Genomic DNA, 26,436 nt, shown 5'->3' with positions numbered 1-26,436 from the left:
AACTACTATGGCAAGTAGTTTGAAGTCATAGTCTTAGTTTTTTCCTCCCATACAGGCTGATAATGTGATTGAGATTTTCTATAACTTAGTAATGAGAGAGGTCAATGCATACAGTTATAATGCTCATGACTCCAATCTGAATATTTATTTATTTATTTATTCAAAGTTTTATATAGCGCGAACAAGATCCTTACAGATATCAGAGCGCTTCACAATGACAGGGTAGGGGCAGTAGGAATGAACAGAGGTAATGGGAGCAATGTAGTAGTCACTAACATGAAAGGATAATAATAAAATACATAAAATACATAAAACATCAATATACAGTCAGGTGAACAGGTAATAAAACGGCACAAGTCATTGATCCCAATTACAGAGGTGTTCAGGTACACCTTGGGTGTGTGGCAGGCTTATACCAGTGCTTTAGTATAGAGAGCGCACTGGGTGAGGGCATCGGGAGGGTGAATCAGTGACCCAATGTGTCTCATATATTGGTCGGTAGGAAGAAAGTAGCGTAGTAGTGTCACCATCAAGTAGAGGTATAGTGCCAAAGGTCAAGGTGAGCATTGATACAAGGCAATGTAGAGTCTCTGATCCACCACCTATAAGGTTCAGGAGATCTTGGCCAGAAGGATGGTTTTCACCTCTTTCTTGAAGAGTGCAGCGGAGGAGATACGCCTAGTTTCAGGCGGGAGCGCATTCCAGATCCTGGGTGCCATTCCTGAGAAGGAGCGCGTGTAGGGTTTCTCTTTCCTGAACCTACGTTGTTTCAGGAGTAGATTTTTTGAGCTTCTATTGGACCTCGAACCTCCTGATATGGACAATTTTTGAGCGAGGTAGTTGGGTGCATTGTGGTGCACGGCCGCGTGTGTCATAACTGCAATTTTTAGTTGTATTCTGGCTTCAAAAGGCAGCCATTTTTAGGGACTTTAAATCTGGGGAAATGTGCGAATGTTTTCTTGAGCCAGTAATGAGTCTTGCGGCAGCGTTCAGGGAGGCTCTTAAGGGTGCTGTTGTGGATAGCGGGAGTCCGCTGAGGGTCACAATTCCGTAGTCGATTCGAGGGATGACTAACGCTTGTACAGCCGTTTGGAAGTCTTCAGTCGGGAGGAAGGGTTTGATTTTCCTCAGTGTGTTGATTTGGAAATTAGCTGCTTTTGTGGCTTTGCTGATGTGTTGCTGCATGTTGAGCTTGGCGTCCAGTGTGATGCCTAGGGATTTCGCTGAGTCCACGATGGTGGGTTGGACATTGAGTGCTGTTAGGTTGTTGAGCCATGTTTGGGTGGTGGAAATTTTCGCCGGGGGTGAGATGAGAAGGAACTCAGTTTTCAGAGCATTTAGTTTGAGGTGATTATCGGCTAGCCAAGATTGAGTGTTAATAAGCGTGGAATTCAGATGTTTGATATCTTCCGGAGATTGAAGCTTTAGGTACAGTTGTGTGTCGTCGGCGTACATATGGAATTGGACATTAGAAGCTTGGAGCAAGGTGGCGAGCGGTTCCATGACGAGGTTGAACAAAGTGGGGGAGAGGGAGGATCCTTGTGGAACACCTAGATCTGCAGGCACAGGTGAAGATAGCACATTATCGATCTTGAACTTCTGAGACCGGTTGTGTAGGAAGGACGAAAACCATTTGAGAACTGTTCCCGATAGACCCATTCTAGTGCTTAGCAGCTCCAGCAGGTTCTCATGTTTGACCGTGTCAAATGCTGATGAGAGGTCAAGAAGGATGAGGAGACAGGACTCATTGCGATCAAGAATTTGGAGGGCGTCATCAATTATGTGTGTCATAGCTGTTTCCGTGCTATGTTTCGCTCGGAATCCTGATTGATGAGAATTGAGGCGGTCAAATTGGTCAATGTGTCTTGTTAGTTGGAGTTGGACACATTTCTCCAGCAGTTTGGCCAGGGTGGGGATATTGGTGATGGGTCGGTAATTGTTTAGGTCAGACGGATCAGCTGTAGGTTTCTTGAGTATAGGTGTGACTTGCCCCACCTTGAGGGAGTCCGGAATGAGGCCTTGTTGCAGGGAGCAGTTGATGATTTTGGTCCAGAGAGGGAGGAGCAAGGGGATGAAGTCTTTTACAGCATTAGCAGGTAGAGGGTCTGTGTGGTGGTTAGAGGGCTTCAAGGTGCAGAGCAGTTTGTGTATTGTTTCTTCCGAGTAGGTATCGAAGTACTGCCAGGAAGCCATGTTTTTAGGTTGAGTGTTAGCCATTTTTGTGTGGTTGGGGAATCGGCTTACATCCATGATGAGGTCATTTCTTATGTTGTCAGTCTTTAGCTTAAAGAAAGCAGAGAAGTCTTCACAGTGTGGGGTGTCGTTTGTTGTGCTACTTGATTGTAGGGGTTGTGCCTTTGTTTGGGTTTTGATTAGTTCGAAGAGTTTTCTTGGCCTGTTTTTTGCTTGGTCCAATTGGCGGCTGAAGAAGTCCAATTTTGTTCGCTTTATTTTCCTGAAGTAGGCATTTCTCTTGTTCTTGAGCCTTTTGAGGTGCAGTGCTGAGGGGTCCGCTCTCCAGGTGCGCTCTGCCATTCGCATCGAACGCCTGTCGTCATTGAGTCTGTCGTCATACCAGGGGTTAGAAGTTTTGGTGGAGACTCTCTTCAGTTGCAGTGGGGCGACTTCATTGACTAATGTATTTATAGATTCAAGGTAGTGGTCAGTCAGTGATTGAACATCCGAGGCACCTGAAGGGGGAAGGAGGAGATTGCCGATGTGGGGAGGCAGAGTAGAGGCGTTGAGATTCTTCATGTCCCTTTTCCATGTTTTGGATTTGATTGGTTGAGTCGGGTTAGGTTTAACTTTTTCATTGATAAAGAATGTGATAATGTGGTGATCTGACCAGTCGCAGGGTAGAATCGTCTCCAGTTGTGTAGCATTCTCTTTGGCAATGATGAGATCAAGTATCGCGCCTTTGTAGTGTGTTGGTCTATCACATATTTGGGTGAGGTCAAGTGCATTAAGGAAAGTTTTGAGACTATTTACCACTGTGTCTTTCTGGTCGTTCCAGTGGAGATTGAAGTCACCCAGGTAGACTTGGGTGGTCTGCCGACCGGCATTGGAAGTGATCATGTCCATGAGTTGTTGGGTGAATATGAGATTGTCACCAGGCGGGTGATAGATGAGATGTAGAGCACAAACTTGTTTGCCCTCGCTGGTAATGTCGAGGCAGAGGAGTTCACAAGAGGAGAGGGAGGGGGAGGTGACTTTAGTAACGGAGAGGTTGCTTTTAAAAATGCATGCAATTCCCTCGCCCGTCTTGTCTGAAGACCTGTCTAACCTAATGATGTGATAGTTGGGGGGGACTAGTATGTCCATAATCGGGGTAGAGGCTACAGTGAGCCAAGTTTCTGTTAGAATGGCTAGGTCCAGATCCCTAGCTGAGACGAGTTCTGCGATGTCGGAGGAGTGTCTCTGGGCCGATCTGCAATTGAGTAGGATGCATTTGAGTTTGGGAGAGAGAGGGGTGGTCGAGCTTTCTAGAGTGAGGGGAACTTTTCTGAGGTTGTTAGGGACGGAACCTCTGTTGTTGAGTGTTGGGAGCCTCAGAGGGTTTGTAAGAATTGTGGGTATGGGGATGTGTGTGCTGGGTATGTGTTTTACCGGACCCGAGCCATAAGAGCGTAGTAGTGAGCATAGGTCGCGGTCCGACAGTGGGTTGAGGACACGGCGGGGGCGGTGGGAGTTGTTGCGAACGGGGATAGTCGGCCAGCGCGGATGTCGTTGGAGGCGAGGGTATGTAGGGCGGGTGCGTCCTTTGTAGGGTAGAGGGATGATGGGAGGAGGGCTGGGCTGTGATGAGAGCAGGTCTTTGATTGCGCGGATATCTTTTTTGATTTGTAGAATATCCTCTTTGACTTGTTGGAGGGTGGGTAAAGTCTGGTCAGGGGGAGCATTGGGGATGGCGAAGGTGGTGGGGGCCATTGGTGAGAGGTTGTGTAGTGAACTGGAAAGCGGGCAGGGAATCGAAGGGGGGGATATAATGGCGTTGTTGGCGGGGGCTGTGAGTGAAGCAGGCGGTGATGGCGGTGGGTGGGAGGCAAAGGTAGTGCCGCCAGTGGGAGAGGGAGCCGGTGAGTGGAAGAGTGAGTGAAGGCCGAAGACAGTGGGGGAGACCGGATGGTAGTGAGGGCTGAGAGTAGGAGGTGGGAGAGAGGGGGATGCTAAGGTAGGAGAGGTGGTATGTTCTGTGTGTGTTCTTGGGAGGGTGTGAGTGTCGTGGGTGGGAGTGGGTGGGAGTGGGGAGGGGGCTGGGGGGCGAAAAGTGTCCGCCGTAGGGGGTATGGGAGGGGGGTGGATAGGCTTCGAGTGGTGATGTTATCAGATGGTGGCGTGTTGTGGGTGAGAGTTGTTTTGTCAGGTGTGAGAGTGTCGCGGGTGAGAGTGGGGAGGGAGCTGGGGAGGGGGGGGCGTCTGTCGTGGGGGGATGGGAGGGGTGGGTGGATAAACTCCGAGCGGTGGTGTGTACAGGTGGCGTGTTGCGGGTGTGGGTTGTTATGTCAGGGAGGAGAGGGAAAGGGGGGATGTGAGTGGGGGTAAAAGGGATCACGTTAGAGGGGCGGTTAGTATAAGAGGTGGCGGCGTTTGTGTTAGTCACAGCAAGTAGGCCATTTACTGGGGTGCAGGGGGAGTCTGTCCTTGGGGAATGTGGGGTGTTAACAGCGGGTGGGCTATTTACTGGGGTGCTGGGGGTAGAGGTGTTGTAGGTGGGGGCTGCGACATCAGGGGTGATGGTGCTGGTGAAGATCAGGGTGGGGGTCCGCGGATTGGAGAGGTGCTCTTTGAACTTGGGGAACAGGTTGTCTAGTAGTTCCAGGTTCTTGTCCGTGGATTGAATAAGGACAATCCCGTTGTTATAGATAGTAATGGTAGTCCTGCCAGGGAAGAGGTGGGAAGGTGTGATAGAGAGAGTTAGGCCATGAGTTGTTTTCCTGGTGGAGGAGACGGTAAGTAGGGTTAGAAACGCTTTTCTCCATTGGGCTCTGCGTGAGGTGTGGAAGATGATATCGGTCTTCAGGGCTCCATTGCCCGGTGAAAAGTAGGTGTCGGCAAAGGGTGTTTCAGGGTGCGACCTCATGAAGTTATGTTTAAAACGTTTAATGGCTTTTTTGGGGAGGGTGGAGGGGTAGTTAATTCTAAAAGTGGGCTTGCCGCTGCGCTCCATTTTAGAGACTGTAAAGTTGGGTGTAGGAGCTAGGGCGTTATAAGTGACACTAGTGAGCATCCAAAAGGGATATGAGGTAGCGTCCAAGAAAAGATATGAGGTAGCATGTATCTAAATCACTGTATCTAAATACAATAATCACTATCAGATTCAGCAGTCGTTGTAAACATGGTCAGAATCAAAATAAAAATAAAAAAAAACAATAAACACAATCAGACTCAAAATACAACGAAAACAGGAAATAGGAGGTGTTAATTGGTGCAGTCCAAGGAGCGGAGTGGAATGGGTTCACCCTACCACACAGGATGGAGACAGAGATATGTGAAGGGAGACGACGTCGCATAGGTATAGTAAGTAATCAAAAAAGAGGGATGAGGGATCGAGGTCTCCGTATCGTTCCCCAAGGTTAGTTGCCAGTTATCAGAAGTGGAAACGGACACTAGTTACACCTTATAACCATTGGTATAAGGGATAAAGATCAGAGTAGCCTCAAAAAACTCTATGTTTTGTGTTGGAAGAAGGTGCGGTATATCTGGTTCGTCCGCCCCACATCAGAGTTGTGGCAGTTATCATTGGCTACTCTGAAGTGAATGTGCCAGCCTCACCCGAGGCACCTCTGGTCTAGGGTGCAGTGTCCAGAGATTTGAAGTGAAAAAAGGGTGCAAAGTAAAGTGTGCAAAAAAGGAAAAAATGGTTAAAACGGGAAAAAACAGCCCGAAAGTTCTTTAATGGGGGTTGTTTCTACCACATTAAAAATTGAGTGGTACGATGTTAGACCGAGTTACTAGGTCTGATAGTATAAATTCAAAAAATACGTCGACATGTTTCAGCTCCGTTAGGCCAGGAAGGGTCTGCGGAGCTTTCGTCAGGACTCACAAACATAGATATATAGTACTTACACTATTTGTGTAGTCTTATTTGGCGTGCAAACACTCTTATTTTGGTTACACAATTGGGGAAATTTTCCTTCTTAATCAGAAATGAGACGAAACAATAACGTCCATATATAACATGCACACACACACCTAATTTCATTTTAGGTATTGCATTATTTTCTCATAATTTGGTTTAAGTAGCATTTTTTATTGATACCAAAACACATTTAATATTTTTGGAAGGCAAAGGAGAGTGAAGATGATAAACCTGTATTACCACTAAGGTTGAATAGGAATTCAAGGCAAGAGTAAATAAAACACGCTAGGGTTAATATTACATAGCCTGTTTCAGAGTTGCATCGTAGCGCTAATCAATATAGCAGGAACGGGGCGAGCTAGCGCTATAAGCAGTGCGTGCCTGTTTTGTTAAAACGCTGCATGGTTGTTACGTAGCGCTTGTGGGGCAGAGCGGACAAGACATTTTACAATTAGTTAAGAACGCTGTGCATTGCTGGTTTAGAAAGATGGGTTCGCCTACCTGTAGCCAAAAGAGTTTTTGCTTCTCCGGGGTCTCGCTAAACTGACACTGAGAAGATCAGAGCTGTTTAGAGAGGGGGGACTCTGTTAGTTAAAAAGAGAGTGGCTTGTCTTACCAGAGTATCTGAAGGTCTTGTTTGTACCGGCGCCATTACCCGCGTGTATGGAGAATTCCGCCTTGTGCTGACTCTGCCCCGGGGTGTGGCTTGGCTTGAGAGCATTGGGATTTTTAAAGCTGCCTAGAGCGTCACGTCGGACGTTCTCAGATGCTGCATATTTTTTCTTGGGTTTCAGTATAACGCGTCTCTGATAACTTTATTGAGACACAAGGCTGTGTTTTCATTGTGCGTTGTTTCAATACATCAAGATACATCAAGATACCTGCGTTTTTTATGGGTTTCAGTATATCACGTCTCTAATAACTTTATTGAGACACAAAGCTGTACTTTCATTGTAAGTTGTTTTAATACATCAAGATAACTTAAGTTCTTCAATAGGCAAAACGGTGCCAGGGAATAGCATCGTTCAACCCCTGTTCACAGGTTTTGAGGCGGTCCACCCACCTCTGTTCTTTTTCGAACAGACGGCGCTCGCAATTGGCACTTTTGTCAGTGAGCATTTCCAGTACTGTCCAGTGAAGTTCTTCACATGAGTGACCCATCTCGATGAAGTGGGCACAAAGTCTTGTGGTGTTTTTCTTTAATCGAATGTTGCTTTTATGTTCGCCAATCCTTAGCTTTATTTTGCGACAAGTCATGCCAATGTATCTTTTATTGCACTTACAGGTGATCATATATATGACGTGCGATGAGTTACAGTTCGTATGCTGACGTTGTGTCCATACCAGTGTCTCTGTTAGCTGTAGCGTTTTTGATACTGTAGTGGTTTTACAGGCTACGCAGGACCCGCAAGGGTAGTGGCCAGTTACAGGGTTCATGGTAACATCTCTCGTGATGGATTGCAATTGTTTTTTCAAGGGACGGGTATGGACAAGGACATCTTTTATGTTCTTAGTCCTGCGATTGGCAAACCTCGGCTTTGGCCAGTTGAAAGTTCCAGTGTTTAGGATATGCCAATTTTTCTTTATCAGCTTGTTTACCTCATAGGTTGATGGACAGAAGGTGGTGACGCAGGTCGTTAAGTCCTGTACTTGTGCTTTAGGGTAGCTTTGTAGAAGACATTCCCTAGGCTGGCTGTTCGCTCTTTTTTTGCAGTACTTTATTGTTCTTGCACTGTAATTTCTTTTTGACAATTTTTGACTTAGTTCTTGTGCCTGGATCAGGTAGTCTTCTTTCTTGCTGCAATTACGTTTTAGCCGAAGAAACTGGCTGAAAGGAAGATTATCTCTGAGAGGCTTTGGGTGGTAGCTCTGATACGAGAGCAGACTGTTTTTTGCAGTTGGTTTTGTGTAGGTTTTTGTATTCAAGATGTTATTTTCTACAAAAATCGTCAGATCCAAGAAATCCAAACTCTTGTTGCTGGAGGTATGCGTGAATTTCAACCATGGGTCTAGATGGTTAAGCCAATGGATAAATTGTTCTAGATCAGATGATGTGTCCCAGATTAGGATCACATCATCTATATATCTCTTCCAGTAGAGGATGCTGGTAGAGAACATGTTAGCTGCATTGTGAATGAACTTATTTTCGAAATTGCTCACATACAGCCCGGCTACCGATGGAGCAAAGGCACTGCCCATTGATGTACCATGGGTCTGTAAATAAAGATCTTCCTCATAGGCGAAAAAATTTTCTGTCAGTGCCAATTTGCAACATTCGAGAATAAAGTGTCTCGGTGTATTGTATAGCCAGTCTTCAGAGTAAAGTATGTCTTCCAGTACTTGCAGTGTGTCAGTTTGTGGCAGACTAGTGAACAAAGATTCCACATCCAATCCTACTAAGGTCATTGTTGCTGGATCAAATGATTTTGCTTGGATCTGTACTAACAGATCTCGAGTGTCTTTTAGGTAGGACGGTGTACGTTGTACAAGCGGTTTTAAAAATTCATCCGCGAATTTTGACAGCGGCTCGAGGACTGACCCTATTCCAGACACTATAGGTCTCCCCGGAGGAGGGGACCTATTTTTGTGTGTTTTCGGAAGTGAATAGAAATAGGGAATTTTTGGGTCCGAGGTTATGAGGTATTCAGCTTCCTTCTTGGTTATCCAATTCTTAGTCTCTGCTTCGTGGACCATACTAGATATTATGTTCTGTAATCTTTCTGTTGGGTCGGAAGTCAGTTTTTTGTAGAATCTTGTATCCGATAGGAGGGAGAGGCATTGGTCATTGTAGCCATCTTTACTTAGGATTACAATGCCACCCCCTTTATCAGCAGGTTTCACCACTATTGTATCATTCTCTCTTAGTGACTCCAGTGCGGCTCGCTCTTTTTTAGAGAGGTTTTGAAAGGTTTTTTTGTTCTTATCTAGGAGGTCCACGCCTTTCATTAAAGACTGTTCAAAGGTATGCAATTCGGGAGGGACACTGGTAATCCTAAGTAAAGATGGCTACAATGACCAATGCCTCTCCCTCCTATCGGATACAAGATTCTACAAAAAACTGACTTCCGACCCAACAGAAAGATTACAGAACATAATATCTAGTATGGTCCACGAAGCAGAGACTAAGAATTGGATAACCAAGAAGGAAGCTGAATACCTCATAACCTCGGACCCAAAAATTCCCTATTTCTATTCACTTCCGAAAACACACAAAAATAGGTCCCCTCCTCCGGGGAGACCTATAGTGTCTGGAATAGGGTCAGTCCTCGAGCCGCTGTCAAAATTCGCGGATGAATTTTTAAAACCGCTTGTACAACGTACACCGTCCTACCTAAAAGACACTCGAGATCTGTTAGTACAGATCCAAGCAAAATCATTTGATCCAGCAACAATGACCTTAGTAGGATTGGATGTGGAATCTTTGTTCACTAGTCTGCCACAAACTGACACACTGCAAGTACTGGAAGACATACTTTACTCTGAAGACTGGCTATACAATACACCGAGACACTTTATTCTCGAATGTTGCAAATTGGCACTGACAGAAAATTTTTTCGCCTATGAGGAAGATCTTTATTTACAGACCCATGGTACATCAATGGGCAGTGCCTTTGCTCCATCGGTAGCCGGGCTGTATGTGAGCAATTTCGAAAATAAGTTCATTCACAATGCAGCTAACATGTTCTCTACCAGCATCCTCTACTGGAAGAGATATATAGATGATGTGATCCTAATCTGGGACACATCATCTGATCTAGAACAATTTATCCATTGGCTTAACCATCTAGACCCATGGTTGAAATTCACGCATACCTCCAGCAACAAGAGTTTGGATTTCTTGGATCTGACGATTTTTGTAGAAAATAACATCTTGAATACAAAAACCTACACAAAACCAACTGCAAAAAACAGTCTGCTCTCGTATCAGAGCTACCACCCAAAGCCTCTCAGAGATAATCTTCCTTTCAGCCAGTTTCTTCGGCTAAAACGTAATTGCAGCAAGAAAGAAGACTACCTGATCCAGGCACAAGAACTAAGTCAAAAATTGTCAAAAAGAAATTACAGTGCAAGAACAATAAAGTACTGCAAAAAAAGAGCGAACAGCCAGCCTAGGGAATGTCTTCTACAAAGCTACCCTAAAGCACAAGTACAGGACTTAACGACCTGCGTCACCACCTTCTGTCCATCAACCTATGAGGTAAACAAGCTGATAAAGAAAAATTGGCATATCCTAAACACTGGAACTTTCAACTGGCCAAAGCCGAGGTTTGCCAATCGCAGGACTAAGAACATAAAAGATGTCCTTGTCCATACCCGTCCCTTGAAAAAACAATTGCAATCCATCACGAGAGATGTTACCATGAACCCTGTAACTGGCCACTACCCTTGCGGGTCCTGCGTAGCCTGTAAAACCACTACAGTATCAAAAACGCTACAGCTAACAGAGACACTGGTATGGACACAACGTCAGCATACGAACTGTAACTCATCGCACGTCATATATATGATCACCTGTAAGTGCAATAAAAGATACATTGGCATGACTTGTCGCAAAATAAAGCTAAGGATTGGCGAACATAAAAGCAACATTCGATTAAAGAAAAACACCACAAGACTTTGTGCCCACTTCATCGAGGTGGGTCACTCATGTGAAGAACTTCACTGGACAGTACTGGAAATGCTCACTGACAAAAGTGCCAATTGCGAGCGCCGTCTGTTCGAAAAAGAACAGAGGTGGGTGGACCGCCTCAAAACCTGTGAACAGGGGTTGAACGATGCTATTCCCTGGCACCGTTTTGCCTATTGAAGAACTTAAGTTATCTTGATGTATTAAAACAACTTACAATGAAAGTACAGCTTTGTGTCTCAATAAAGTTATTAGAGACGTGATATACTGAAACCCATAAAAAACGCAGGTATCTTGATGTATCTTGATGTATTGAAACAACGCACAATGAAAACACAGCCTTGTGTCTCAATAAAGTTATCAGAGACGCGTTATACTGAAACCCAAGAAAAAATATGCAGCATCTGAGAACGTCCGACGTGACGCTCTAGGCAGCTTTAAAAATCCCAATGCTCTCAAGCCAAGCCACACCCCGGGGCAGAGTCAGCACAAGGCGGAATTCTCCATACACGCGGGTAATGGCGCCGGTACAAACAAGACCTTCAGATACTCTGGTAAGACAAGCCACTCTCTTTTTAACTAACAGAGTCCCCCCTCTCTAAACAGCTCTGATCTTCTCAGTGTCAGTTTAGCGAGACCCCGGAGAAGCAAAAACTCTTTTGGCTACAGGTAGGCGAACCCATCTTTCTAAACCAGCAATGCACAGCGTTCTTAACTAATTGTAAAATGTCTTGTCCGCTCTGCCCCACAAGCGCTACGTAACAACCATGCAGCGTTTTAACAAAACAGGCACGCACTGCTTATAGCGCTAGCTCGCCCCGTTCCTGCTATATTGATTAGCGCTACGATGCAACTCTGAAACAGGCTATGTAATATTAACCCTAGCGTGTTTTATTTACTCTTGCCTTGAATTCCTATTCAACCTTAGTGGTAATACAGGTTTATCATCTTCACTCTCCTTTGCCTTCCAAAAATATTAAATGTGTTTTGGTATCAATAAAAAATGCTACTTAAACCAAATTATGAGAAAATAATGCAATACCTAAAATGAAATTAGGTGTGTGTGTGCATGTTATATATGGACGTTATTGTTTCGTCTCATTTCAGATTAAGAAGGAAAATTTCCCCAATTGTGTAACCAAAATAAGAGTGTTTGCACGCCAAATAAGACTACACAAATAGTGTAAGTACTATATATCTATGTTTGTGAGTCCTGACGAAAGCTCCGCAGACCCTTCCTGGCCTAACGGAGCTGAAACATGTCGACGTATTTTTTGAATTTATACTATCAGACCTAGTAACTCGGTCTAACATCGTACCACTCAATTTTTAATGTGGTAGAAACAACCCCCATTAAAGAACTTTCGGGCTGTTTTTTCCCGTTTTAACCATTTTTTCCTTTTTTGCACACTTTACTTTGCACCCTTTTTTCACTTCAAATCTCTGGACACTGCACCCTAGACCAGAGGTGCCTCGGGTGAGGCTGGCACATTCACTTCAGAGTAGCCAATGATAACTGCCACAACTCTGATGTGGGGCGGACGAACCAGATATACCGCACCTTCTTCCAACACAAAACATAGAGTTTTTTGAGGCTACTCTGATCTTTATCCCTTATACCAATGGTTATAAGGTGTAACTAGTGTCCGTTTCCACTTCTGATAACTGGTCGCATAGGTATAAACACACTAATAGTAATAATACAGGTATGAGGTAGCATAGTAATAGTAATAATAAGAGTATGAGGTAGCAGTCGTTGCAGTACTGGGATAGAGGAAGAAGGGTACAGCTTATAACAGTGGATAATCTAGAGGTGTAATATTAGTGCTACACTGGAACAAGATACACGTATACAGAGTGAGGAGATATGTAGTTTTTAGAGATATGAGGTAGTTAACAGTGCAATACTATATTGAAAGTGCGAGGGGTGTAGTATATAAAGGAGTATAATATTAATGATATACTAGGTCAGAGTATATATACATAATAGATGTGCAAAGGAAAAGCAGCAGGATTCAGAGAAGCCCCTAGTGAGCAGCCAGAAGTATATGGGGTATCCGTTAGTGCATTCAGTACATGTGGAGGTATAATACTGCAATAAACGGTAGCTACTCAGTAATTGAGATTAGGAGAGAGGAGAGATAGGGTCAGACCACTCCAAAAAGGCCGCCAAAGTAGAGGCGATAGCTACGGCAGTCCTCTGTTAAAAAGAATTACAAGATTTGAAGTCTGACGAGCCAATCATTATCAGACAAGCCGACAAAGAAGGCAATGTAGTTGTTTTGAACTTCCAAGATTATAATAGGGAGGCGTGTTGGCAATTAAAAGGTAGATCTAACTACATGAGGTTTGATAACCTTGCTTTGGAGAGAAAAAATTAAACTTTAAGGTGGATAGAGGAATAGAATTCTTTTATTATTGAAGGCACTCTTATTCCCATCATCTAAGACTTCAGAAAAATACAAAAGGGAGGGAGGATCCACCTGGGTAGACTCATCATTTTGGGGACTGGGTGTTAGACCTGTCAGCCCTAGGGTTGTCTTTCCCTGTTTTTTCGCCCTTTCCTCATTTTTCCCACCTTTTTTTTTGTTGGCCTTACGTCTGAGCGCCTTCCCATTGCTAATCAATGCTAAGGTGCAGGCCCCTGCTACTGCGGAGCGGTCTTTTTTATTAGCACCCTAGTTGCCAGGAGCTGGCTGGGACCCTTAAACATTGCTGCCTTGAGTTTAGTAGAGTTAACCCCTGGCTGGGGAAGAGTTGCTAACCAGTTGCTGCTAGGCCCGGACTAAGGAACTGTTCATTTATGCCGGATTTTTAGTGGCCTGGTTATTCCTGGATAATGAAATGATGCCTGTTTTCTCTGCATCAGGGTTTTACCTATGCTCAAGGAAAGGTTGAATGAATACTGAGAGATGAGAATTGCATAGAGTTACCTCAGGAAATGTTTGCTCGTGGTTAATGAAATGTTTGCCTTACATAGTGGGATGGTCATTTTTTTACCAAATGAGATGCTTATCCTTGCATAAAGAAATGTTGCCTGCTTCTCAATGACAGGTTGACTCCTACCTAGTGCCAGGGTTCATGAAATGCCTACAGTTCTATAATGAAATGGTTGCTTTACATGAGGAGATGTTTATTCCTGCCTAATGAAATGTTTTTCAGATGCTCAATGAAATGTTCCCCGTCTAATGAAATATGCTCTTGAAAGGATACTGAGTTGATTACCGATTACCATGAATGACTACACTCCTGAACCTTGATCTAGATAAAGCTGATTGATTTTAAATAGACCAGCTGGTGTTGTGTTCATTATTGTGTGTGTTTACTGGCTCAGTGGATGTGTGTGCTGTATGGTCACTTTACACCTAAGCTTTCCGGTGCCTGCCTGCTCGCGCCAAGCTACCCCCTGGGGAACTAGTACTCCAGTTCCTACATTGTTGGCGAGCGGTGGGATAAGGACTTGTGGCTATACAGCACCCTCCAGTGAGACAGAGTGCGCCGCAATTTGACTAGACACCTATTGTGTACTCAAGTCTAATCAATTGACCCCCCACTGTCTAAACAGAGTGTGCAGAGTCCTGTGTTGACCCAATACTGTTACCACGTCCTAGTGCTTTCTCTTTGTTTTATCTGGGTCCCCACCTGTCAAAATGGAGTTCCAGCTAGCCGATCTTGAAGAGTATACGGTGGTGCAGCTGAGGGAATTTTGTCAGGGGATGGGGGGGCCTGTTGGGCGGAGAGCCGCGAAGGAGGAGCTCTGTACAGCCTTGAGGGCATGGGTAAGGGCCCACCCAGAGGGAAGAGGGGATGGGGGACAGGAGGGGAAGGGCGCACAAGGGGGGGCGGGTGCTCCAGGAGAACTAGACCTACTGAACATTGATGTGATTGACAATGTGTTGCCAGGAAGACGTTCCGGTGCAGGCAGTAGTGCATCTAGGAGGAGTGCGTCGTCAGAAGAGTATGAGGACAGGAGGGAAGAGAGGCGATTGAAATGGGAGCTTGCCAAGCTAGACCAAGAGAGGGAGAAAGAAGGGAGGATAGAAGGTTCGCAATGGAGGAGAAGAAGCTGGCGCACAAGCTTCAGCTTAAGGAGTTGGAGCTGCGAGCATTGCAGTTAAGTGTGCCAGGAAATGCTAATGGTGGCAGCGTACCAGGGGCTCCACATGAGCCTAAGAGTTTTGGTTACCCAAAGTGGTGATAGAGAGTTACACTGTGGGGGATGACATCGCCAAGTGGTTGGAGGCGTATGAGGTGGCCTTGACAGCCCATGGGGTGCCTGAGAGCTACTGGGGAGGTGGCCTTTATCGATGCATACCTCCCAATGTCAGGGACACCCTCCTGTACCTAGAGAATGCGGACCAATTCAGATATCCCCCCATGAAGGAGGCGCTACTTAAAAAGTAGTTTGGCCTCAACCCAGAAAGGTATCACCAGAAGTTCCGTGGCAGCTATAAGCGGTCACACAAAATTGGGTAGACTTTTTTGATTACGCCCGTTAGGCTCTGGATGGTTGGGTGCGTGGTAGCGAGGTGCATGATTATGAGGGCCTGTACAATCTGTTTTTGAGAGCGCACCTCTTGGATAAATGTTTTCTGGAGCTGCGCCAACATCTGGTGGACCGCAAGCAGACCGATCCCCGTGAGCTTGCGGAGGAGGTGGATACTTGGGTTAGCACACAGGTGTCTCACAAGGGCCCCGGGGGAGATGGCCCGAAAGGCGGACAGGGTTTCCCCCAGAAGAAAGAGGGAGGAGATAAAAGGAAGGACTTTTCACGAAGACCACAAAACAGATAGTTTGGGAAAGGAGTAGGTACCCCACCTCAGTCCAGTTCCCCAAAGCCCACTTACCCTGACAAGAGTCAGCAGCCAAGAACTGTCCGTTGCTACGAATGCGGGGAGGTTGGACACTACAAGGAGGATCCCCAGTGTCGCAAGTGACCCGGGGTGGCTAGTGCAGCGCTTGGGATGGAGCTGCCCCTAGATAGGGAAGGGAAGTGGACAGGCCTGACCCTGGTTTCATGCATGGATCCACGAGGGCTTTAGTGGTCCCCCAATGCTACCGGGCCTTCCTATTGGAATTGGTGCATGAAATACCTTTGGCTGGACACCTGGGTCAGGACAAGACCTTTGCGCGGTTGGTCCCGCATTTTTATTGGCCCAGGATGAGAGTTGCCTCTGACACCTATTGCAAGACCTGCAAGACATGCCAGGCGAGTGGCAAGACTGGGACTAAGGTTAAGGTCCCTTTGGAACTGCTCCCGGTTGTCGGGACCCCTTTTGAGCAGGTCGGAAGGTCCCGGAACCCAAGGAACGAGTATCCTGAAGAGAACACTCACCTTGAGAGTGTCAGAGAATGAACCCAAAGCAGAAGTGTGGAAAACACCTGCGCGGTAACAGCAGGGAATAACTAAAAAACGCTTTTGGGAAAGTGGCCAGAAGACTAGGCCATAAGGCAATGTAGAGCAGAGACGGACATGTGATCCGCTACTTGAAAGACAAGCCCAGCAAGGGCTGACAACACAAACAGACCAGGGGGAATCCATGTTTGCGCTAATAGCAATAAACGTAACGCATAGCGGCGTTTGTCCCTTGCAAAGCAAGGACAAGGCGTCAGCCGTGAAAGAACAGCGCCTGAGGTGAAGGGAACAAGGGTCCAGCAAAAGAAGAGCAGCCATTATAGATTAGAAAATCACTACAATGCTGAAAAAACATAAGGACCTCGTGAAGGCAGGCGAGGGAATGGCCTCACAGCAAGGAACCCATGCCTAGGCCTAAAATCACTAAAGACAACTGGAGCAAATTGCAACCGAAGTGCAAGAGAGAGGTGCCAACGGCAGAAAAAGAGAACGACCATGACCCCTCGAACATATGTCCGTAGAGAAGACTCCATAGGAGCGTACCAAGGCTATGGCAGTTACCCAATAGCCTGCAATACCCCACATAGGGTAGACGTGTGCGAATGCGCAAGCCGTATTCAATGTGCAGATGCCAGCACTAGCAGAGGTGAAAAGATGGTGACCACATGCGTCCAACCCCCTCGACTCCCTGGAGGTGAGGTAACAGTGCAAGGCGGAGGAAGACTAAGTCAAAGGCCGCCTGAACAACTAGGCCCTGAGCTCTAGGGTGAAGGGATAGGCAGAGCGGATCATGCTGGCAGGACAGGGTCGACAAGCTATGGCCCGATCAACAGGTCACCAGAGGAAGGGTTCGCACATGTGCCCAGGAGGATGTCAAACAAAGATACCCCAAGGGGCAGCAAAGGCTCCACCTCAACCGGCTCCATGTGGAGAAGATCCAACAAAGGATCAGAAGGCAGGGAAACCACAAGGGGCTGAAAATGAAGAAAAGCTGCCGCCCTGTGAACAGCCCGTGCGTAGGCAGCACTAGCCTCAGTCGCCATCCGGGGAGGTGACAATAAACCATCAGGAGACGGTTGTAGACTAACCCGTCCACTAGACATCAAAAGTGGAGATGACTGAGGCTAATCCGGAGGTCACGCCACACAAGGTACCTGTACCACGGGCCGAAACGACCTCAGATCAGGGAGTCAAGAGGAGCGTCAACCTGTTGCGTTGTTGGTTTATATGTATAAATGTAATCCAAAAACAAACATCTATACTGTAAGTTGATAACTATCTTAATACTTAATAAAATTGTGTTTAAAAAAAACCTGTTGCATAAGAGGCGTAGGTGCCGGCTTCGACCGACGCCATGTGGGAGTCGCATCGACATCCGAGGTGTCGGGTAGGATACCAACCACATGAAATGGAGGAGGCATGGACGTCAGCACCAGCGTCGACTGGCGTCGAGTTTGAGTCGTCTGGACGTCGAGGACCGCCAAAGGGGATAGCTTCTGGGCGCAGTCTGATGTCGACTCCACTGCAACATGTGGGGAACAGGGCGTCGAGCCAGGTGCAGCCGCCGACGTCAGCGCAGGAAGACGCTCAGGGCTATGCAGTGACTTAAGGGGTGGGCTGGACGGGTGACTGGGAAGACCCTCTGGGCCGGTTCCTTTTGGCGTAATTTCAGCTCCCGAACCGGAGTCGATGCCCACAACCGGTGCCAAGGACGAATCCGCTCGCGAGGACCAGACATGAGTGTCTTCCACCTTATTGGGATCAGAAGGCGCACCAGGGAAAGGGGGTGACCCAAAATAAAAGTGGAGTGTTTTAGAATAAGCCTCAATTTGGGCCACACGTCGCTCCGGCACCCGGAAAGGGAGTGTACGGAGGAGGCGACTGCCAGACGGCTGGGCCTGGCAGGGAGCGAGAAGAGCCGGCACCAGCGTATGGGAAGAAGACCTCTGCGACTTACGCCTGTGCTTACCCGCCTCTGAACGACGTCCGCGGGAACGACTTCTGGAATGAGCTTGATCCCAAGAGGGAGAGCGGCGACGCGAAGGTGCAGGGCCGGACTGCCGTGCGACCAGCAATTTCATATGAAGCTCCCATAAAGACTTCGGTTTCATTCCCAGGCAGGCGTCGCACTCTTTGGAGTCGTGGTGCACTCCTAGGCACCACATACAGACGGGCATGTGGGTCTGTGACAGACATCTGACAAACACAGGTATCACATGCCTTAAAGCCCGAAGGCATTGCACACTGTTCCGTGACGCTGAAGGCGTCGAGAAGGCCAGAAAAACAGACCAAGGAACCGCTGGTTTTCCAGGATCCACATTGGGTCGCGGAAAAGAAGAAAACTGACGTCAGCACACAGGGAGGGGCATATATGGCTCCGCTGACTTCACGTCCGTGGACTAAGTCAGGGCGGAGCGTGCGGCGCCGGCCCCGGCATGCAGAGGTGCTGCTGCGGAAAGTTTTCCGGATCTAGTCTGATGCCTGGGGAACATTCTGAGTTAAGGACTCTGCGGATAGATGGCTCTATCAGATTACTTCTTTTTAAGAAAGAAATGTAGGTTTTATTGTTTAAAAAAAATCTTTACAATTAAGTTTGAAGTAAATTTGGCATTTATCGGTGAATCCGATTTTTGTCAGATGTAAATGAATGGAGATTCCATATTGAGAAGCAATGTTATTTTTGAGAAGAAACCTGGTATAACTTTCGGGGTAACACTGCCTGGTTTGGAATTGGCGGGCAATTTCAATAGGATATAAAAGGGTGTTTCAAAATGGTGGTCAGAATACTGGTTTGCAATCGCGTTGAGACCTTTTTTCTACTGAATCAAAAATACCAAGTGAGTAATGGACTACAGAGATGGTTTTGCAAGGATATAAAATAATGTAGTCCTTCACTAATCAAAGAAAGGGAGATAGGAGCAAAAGTTAGTGGGTCCACTCGGGTCCAAGATGGCACGTATATATAATCAAAAGAGTGAGCCCAACCGGATACTGTGCCAGAGTTTCTCAGGAGTTTTCCTGGAAACCCTCAAATCATCTTTACCTCCAGCAGAATGCATCATTCCTGTTGGTGCATTTTGTTGTGTGGCATAATCATTGGGCTCTGCACCTGGGTACTCTCTTCCCCAGGTGAGCGATGCGTCTCACTGGAAGGAGTGTGTCTGGAAAGTTATACTGGTGAGATCCATGCAGTAGTTTTGTTAAAATGACCTCCTATACCAATAGGTGAGAGAGAGGTAAGGTTAAAAACAGATTGCAGCGCTGTGGGACAAATTACATATCCTTGGCATCAGGTGAGGTGGCCAACAAGTTTTAGCCAGAATAGTCACTAGGGGTCAGAGGCCTTCTTCAGGACATTAAATGACCCCTGGCAATCTAGTTTTTCAGGTAAGCACATTCATTTACATTCCTTTCTTTTTTTCAAAATGAACCCTGGTTGCAGGTATTTAGGCCTGCAAATGCGAAAAAAATGAAAAATAAAATACGAAAAGACAAATCATTGTCCTTTAGATCCTCCTTTTCATGCTTATCAATGAATTCCAGATATGTGATGCTTCCGGCATGCTTAACCCCTTCCACACTCATGACGAGCTGGGCTCGTCATGGTGTAGCCTCCTCATACACTGATGACGAGCCCAGCTCGTCATAAAACAATGAAAATAGCAATTTTTCAGCACAGGAGGGGAATTGCCTTAGCAGCCATGGAGTTAAATCGCCCAGGGAGTGTAGAGTGCAATTTTATACTCCACACGCATCCTATGTGTATAGGCGGTCATGCTGTTAAGATTGCTTCAATATTATGCATCACAAGAGTTTTCTTTTTTTGTAAGCCAGTCCAGTCATTTGACCATGAACTTTCTCATTCGCATAAAAACTCAGAAGTGGAGTGTTTGTTTTCTGTGAAACCATAATGTTAAAAGAGTGAAATACTGTGACTATTAAGTATAGTTGGGGAGGAAGCATGAACTGGAACAAGTCCAACAAGGTCAGCTAGTGTGAGGGAGGGTCCAATGGCAACGTCCACCTGGAGCCACTTATGGCCCAGTGGGCCCAAAGGCATGCAAGAGGCAGCCAGAAGCATCTGACAAAAAGAATAGCATCACTTCCTTGATAAGCAGAATAAGCTGCAGGGTAGAAGATCACCAAGGGAATACTAAGTTGTAAGACGCATGTGAGGTATGATACTTTGGACAGACAATCTCACAGAACTTATGGGTCTGATTTTGAGTTGCAGGATGGAGCAGAGATTTGTCTCGCTTTCTTTTACTCTTTAAATCATCCAAGCAATTCAAGCTGGACTAAGTTCTGAAATGGGATTGCACAGGTCTTGCAACTTGGAGCTTCTCAATACCTAGGAGCATCAGTAAAAGAAGTATCATACTCTGGTGGTACTTCCACCAAGAATCACTATAGAAGTGCCAAACTCATTGAGAAAATATTAAAAACCAATAGCATTTTGATTCCCCACCATGACAACTTCAGGCAACACTACGTCTTATGTGGCACCATGACAATGGCTCAGGTCATTCAACAAGTCTTAGAAGTGAGTGAATTCTTAAGGACTGCACATAGTATTCAGAAAGTTACCCCACAGCAGAAGAGGTCACTGTTGCTTTACATCTGCTTCCATCTACATAGCTATATCATTTGCAGTCATGCCCGGTCTATATATTTAACAGCAGACTGACTTCAGTAGTTATAAACTTGGATAACATGAGTCACAGAGGTCCAAACAAGATTGAAGCACCCAAAATAGACAGATCAACCAATCATAATAGTAATGCCTCAAATACAGTTGGCCAATAAACAGTGTTATGGTATTTGGCAGATGTAAAAACCTGGATCATGACAGTGCAACTGGCAGGTTAAGTCACCCAATGCCACTCAGGCACATGCTTACGAAACCCAAAACCTTAAAAGTGATGGGTTATAGACTGACCTCCTGGTGCTGTGCCGAATGTTTTCAATCTCATTCTTGTAGCTCCGACTGTCGATGATGGTCTGGAAAGCTTGGATTGGGTCAATCAGCTGTCCCCAGACCTTGGCACCAAGTCTGTCCAGGATGACCATGAAGCAGTGTAGAGCTGGCCAAAAAGGATCATCTCCACTGCCTAAAACAGAAGCATGACATTTTCTGAGATCAAACGAATAGCAGTTTTCTTTCTTTTAGGGGGTGGCGGACTGAATTTATTTCACTTCTTGAAACTATTTACACAACAGGCTCAACTGAATAATATAAAGAATGCTCTATATTACCAATTACAATAACAAGCAGTTGGGTGTGACCATAGATTCAAATGTGCAACTGGAAGAGGAAATTCCCAAACTCCAAGAACGAGTCAACAGAACATTGCAAAGCATCAAGTATGTAAAAGGTTCCCAATACTTAAAGGATTTTTTTTAACATATCTTAACTCCTCCATCAAATTCACCAACCAGGGGGCCACACTTACTCCTTGATTAAACAGTACACTCTCACATGCCTCAGAAACATTAACTGCGTGGGATTCCAGAGTACACTCGTAATACCAAGGAGAGGGCGAGGAGACTGCGTGGAGGAAGCACATGAATTATTCCACATGCAGGGTGATATAATACTATGGCATGTATAAAACAATTTCTCCAAATTGCTTTCTTTTTATTTCGTTTTTTTGTATTAATTGGCAAGGTAGGAGGCAAAATATGGCATAAAACCAAACATAAGAGCAGTTACTTTTTACAAATCAAGGTGCAACCAAATAAATCACATATGGTGTGATAAATTACAAACTGCATTGAAAGACATAGATGGTGGCAGTGAAGCAGCAACACACATGAAAGTACACACTTCTAAATACATGTTTAAAAGGGCCTGTAATATGGATTTAGGGTAACAAGCAATAGCATAGACAATACGTCTGAGTTGGCTGGCAGACTACTGGTTTTGCCAATTAGTGATTTTTAGTTTGAAGCTACCAGACAGGGCAAGTTGTCTGGATGTGAAAGACAAACAGTGGCCTTGCAGCCCGCCCACTGCTTACCAGAGGTTGGCTTTTACTGTCGCTCGTATTTGCTTGATTTCTATTGAATGACTTTCCTTGTTTCACCCTGTCCATCTTGTGCTATCTCAACCATGGAACATAGCCTCTTTCAAATCTCCTTAACTGGCTGGCTTTTATGCTTCCTTTTAGGAAACTACTGTTTTTCTTTTTAAATACTGCACGACAGTGCTTGTGTTTTCCAGCTGTATTCCTGGTGTGCTTCACCCACCACATTACACCCACCTGCACTCATGGTGCTCTCTCACACTCCACGGTGCTCTTTTGCCAGTGTTCTCTCCTTTTATGTTGCTTCTCCCCTGTGGGTCATGTTACTTCAACCTCCCTTAGGTGGCGACGGATCTCTAATCTATTCTAAAGACTTTTAATATTATGTTTTAAAAAAGCACAATCCTTCTCAGATGGGTATTTTTTTTAAGAGGTTCCTTTTACAGGTGTGTGCATGCATGTTGAACACATGCGCACGACTACAAAATAAAACAGTGGCCACGTCATCATATTTGGGTTTTTTGGGGGGCACGCTCCACAGCAGCAGAGATGCTATTCAACATGGTTAAAAAAACATTGGCAAAGGCAGTAGGTCTTATAGTCAAGAATGATTTTCTCCAACAAATGCTTGTTTTATATTTGTGTAAAACTTTCTATTTCATACAAAAACAAAAAAGGGCGCCTATGCGCGAATTAATGCCAGCAGTCATCTTTTAATGTTTTGTAATACAGTTTTACAAAAACATTGCAATGAGGCCAGACCAGCAAAAATGCCATGCACTGCAGATCAGTAAACACATTTTATTACATTAAAATATATGATGACCATGAATTACTCTCCAGTGTGAATTGGGCGATGAGGCGCTGCAGCAGCTCTTACTGAGCAGTGGTACTCAATAGCAGGTTCCAGCCCTTACTATAATCATCCTGTGTGCTGTCACTAGCAGTTTTAGGTGTTTGAGGGGGGGGTCAAGCTCAAGGTGGTGACTGGTAGCCATGGACACCATCATAACTGGGGCCTGGCTTGTTTATTCGAATGAGTCTGGCGGGCATTATTATTACATAGTAATAGAGAAGAGCCAGGCTGCCTCCAGACATCCACTCTACTTGAGTAGAACCCAGATCCAGCTCCATAGTGCTCTGCGGTTGGGCCGGCATAGTTTCTTTCTGATGCTGCTGACACGGTGGTGCTATGTCCTCCGGGTCCAAACATCAGGGCACTCTGCAATTCACTGGGGTCGCAACTTACTGCTGCAGTGTGGCCCACCTCTTTAGCAGCCATCATGCAGACTGGGGGTGGCAGGTAGGAAATACAGAATGTCTTATATGTATTTCGTCGTGGCAGACAGTGTGTTCGGTCATCATCCACTGTGGTGTATCGATTCTGGAATCATTAGAGCTCACAGACTGCTCATGTCCATGACAATCATAGTTTGAACTTGGCCCTAGTGTTATAAAGCAGCAGCCTGACAGCTGCCTCTCAGGGCTCACTTCTGCAGCAAAGAGCAACTTGTGAGCCAAAGAGGAATATGATCATCAGCTCAGCCGGGGTCCAACACCTAACCAGCAAGTTGAAGTTCCCTTTCAGCAGGAGAGGAGTTCAACTTTAGCTGAGGACAGCGCAAGAGAGTGCATGCAGCAGACCGAGATGGTAAATCCGATGCACCACTGACTGCAGCAGTAGGTACACCTGTGTGCAGCTGAGTCCCTCAGACACCAGTCAGAACAGTTTACAATGCAATCACCTTAGAAAGGAGAAGTTGGTTAGTTGGTTGGTTTCAGGGCTTTTGCAGTATTTTCTCTACATTTGGAGAGATTCTCCTTGCTCAAGGTTGATCATTGCTGATATTTATCGCTTTACATGGATTTTATTCCTTCACACATTTGGCAGTAGAAGGTCATTCTTCCATACAGTGAAACCATGGAAATGTCATACGTAAGTAATCTGAAACCTTGACCACTAGGGACTGCCACCCAAATGTGCACATGCTTAAGCATGAGTAGCCATTGTCTAATGGGTAAGGAGCTCATGCGAAGATGTGCACAAATAGGCGACCATTTTGGAAAGGGGTTGCAGTACATATGGAAATGGATGAGACTTGCAAAATGTGAATGACTACACTAGACCAATGGATGCAGAGACTAGACTTAAAGCTTAGAAAGTAAGTATATTATCTATGTGTATTTTTGTTTTTTTAAATCCACCTCGAAAGGACTTGACTAATGGCAGAACTAATGAATAACCAGCACTGACAAAGCCAATGTGACTGGGCTTGGATGATGACTTTTAGGTTTGCTTATTTTTGTACAATGTAAAATGGTACAAGGGCACTCATTTTTGTATTTAGTGCACATTGCACAAGAGCAAAATGCTGTAACTCGGAAAGATGAGTCGATGGTTCAAGTATAAGCTATGATGGGAGGAACAAGGATGTGAATGAAACACTAACAGACCACTAGCTGAAGACAGCTGGCTGAAAGCCAATAAGTATATTACACATTTCATTTGAATAAAATGAAAAGGTGTTGGCAAACACCAGACCTAAAAATAGACCATCTCGAAAAAATAAAGGTCCTCAAAGCAGGCCCAACAAGTGCCTTTTTGGACACCTAAGGGAGATAGCATTTGCTCACTTGTGTATATGTTAACCATTACTATGCAGGATTACTAGCAGTTTTTGTTTAACGTAATTTTTTATTGTAGGTAGAGAGCCGCTCTGCATTGCTTATTAAGGCATAGGGTGCAGAATATTTCTATCACCATCCACTTCACACTGGCTTCCACCCATCTCCCCAAGTTCAAGCTGAACTTGGATCTCCCAATGGCTGCACCGGTCCCCTCCCTCCTTCGCCTCCCATGTGTCGTTTTTGACGTAACTATTGTTGTTTAAATTCCAGGGTGTCGCAGTAAAGGACAAAAGGTTAAGGGCATTTTCCTGCACTGCAGAGTCCTGGTACACCTCAGTGACTTGCATTATCCTTATACCGCTTAGTTGAGGTATCATATCCATTATCTACTGAACAATTCATCACATAAGAAAGAGCAAGTAAAAGACCGATTGGGCAGAATGCCTTCTCTAGAGATCTTCAGTTTCCCAAGTCCATGTGTCAGCATATCATTTAGTCTAGTTATTTTGTTCTTTGCCTTCTGGGTCTAGCAATACTGACTTTATAATGGGATAAACAGGACTAAAAATACCAGAATACAAAGACAAATTGGACTAGAGGAGCTACCCATTTATGGACCATAGAAACTGAAAAATGTCTGCTTGTCTGAAAAGTAATTTAAAAATAGTGTGAAAAATGTCTAAGAAAAGGATACTGTTTAGCCAGTTACAATGCATCGCTAGGTTACTTCACTAGAAACAGGCCTGTACACATAAAAAAGGACATCATTTCACAAATCAAAGTTGCATGGTACAGACAACAAACAAAATACCACTACCAAAACATGTTTTTAATCAAATTTAGCACTAATGATTGATAGGTGTGTATAGATAGGCAAACAAAGCCCTAAGTTGGCAGGTTATGCCCACACGCGGGAAATGCTCACTTAGCCCCTGGATTCAAGCTAGCCAGGCTGATGAGGGGTGATACACCTAAACCCTTGCCAGGATGCTTGTTTCCGGTCCAGGGAGGACCTGGTCTGGCAGTTCAGGCTGGACTGTTCTCATGAGGAAATGGGTAAAGACTGATTTGCATATGGCTGGGTCCAAACTGGGGTGGTTTAGTGAGTAGAAGAACGATGATGGATTAAACCCAGATCTGTGACTGGGGGTGTCAAACGTTTCAAGCACTCCGTCCATCATCTAACTGTATTTGCTATAGAAATCAGATTCTTTCTGCTCTAGATCCAGGAGACTGGTCATTGTACTTACATGACACATATTTTCAAAAACCAGTCCTGCAGTCAAAACCTGCAAGTCACAGTGGGGTTGGATACTAGTGCAATACTTTGAATGGCCAGTCCATAGCGGACCACCTCCAGACAGTCAATTTCTTGATATCTATGGGATTTTCTATTAGCGAATCAAAGTACCACCTGACGCTTTTGCAGACTATCACTCTGCAGGAACTACCCTGGCAACAGTGGCATTCAATGCTTTCGCACCACCCTGACGCGCCAAAAGGACATTCCAGATATCATTTCTGGGTGTCAGGTTCAATCCAGAGTCTTGGTAAGGACTAGCCTGAGGCTTCTTGAGCTCCTAGCCTCATGAATACTCCTTGTCCCATGCACCAGATTGAACATGATGTCTTTGTTCTGGAACCTTCACTTTCAGTGGGTTCAGCATTGGATCATTCAATCCGATACTATCTGCATCTCATAGTAGACCGTGTAGGACCA

General features: G+C 45.4%; 1 protein-coding gene across 5 annotated transcripts in view; it reads right to left on the bottom strand.

Annotated features, from left to right (window-relative positions):
• Positions 1–26,436, bottom strand: part of SETX (senataxin) — a 631,151-nt gene that overhangs the window by 354,916 nt on the left and 249,799 nt on the right. For all 5 annotated transcript variants that reach the window (XM_086924766.1, XM_086924768.1, XM_086924765.1 and 2 more), the window contains exon 7: positions 21,002–21,173. In XM_086924766.1, coding sequence (XP_086780892.1) covers positions 21,002–21,173 — 172 coding nt within the window. The remainder of the gene's footprint in view (positions 1–21,001; positions 21,174–26,436) is intronic.

Source organism: Lissotriton vulgaris, chromosome 5 (genome assembly GCF_964263255.1).
Source record: "Lissotriton vulgaris chromosome 5, aLisVul1.2, whole genome shotgun sequence".
In the NCBI taxonomy this organism is placed as follows: domain Eukaryota; kingdom Metazoa; phylum Chordata; class Amphibia; order Caudata; family Salamandridae; genus Lissotriton; species Lissotriton vulgaris.
Note: the sequence above shows the minus strand (reverse complement) of the source record. Positions and strands in the feature narration are given on the sequence as shown.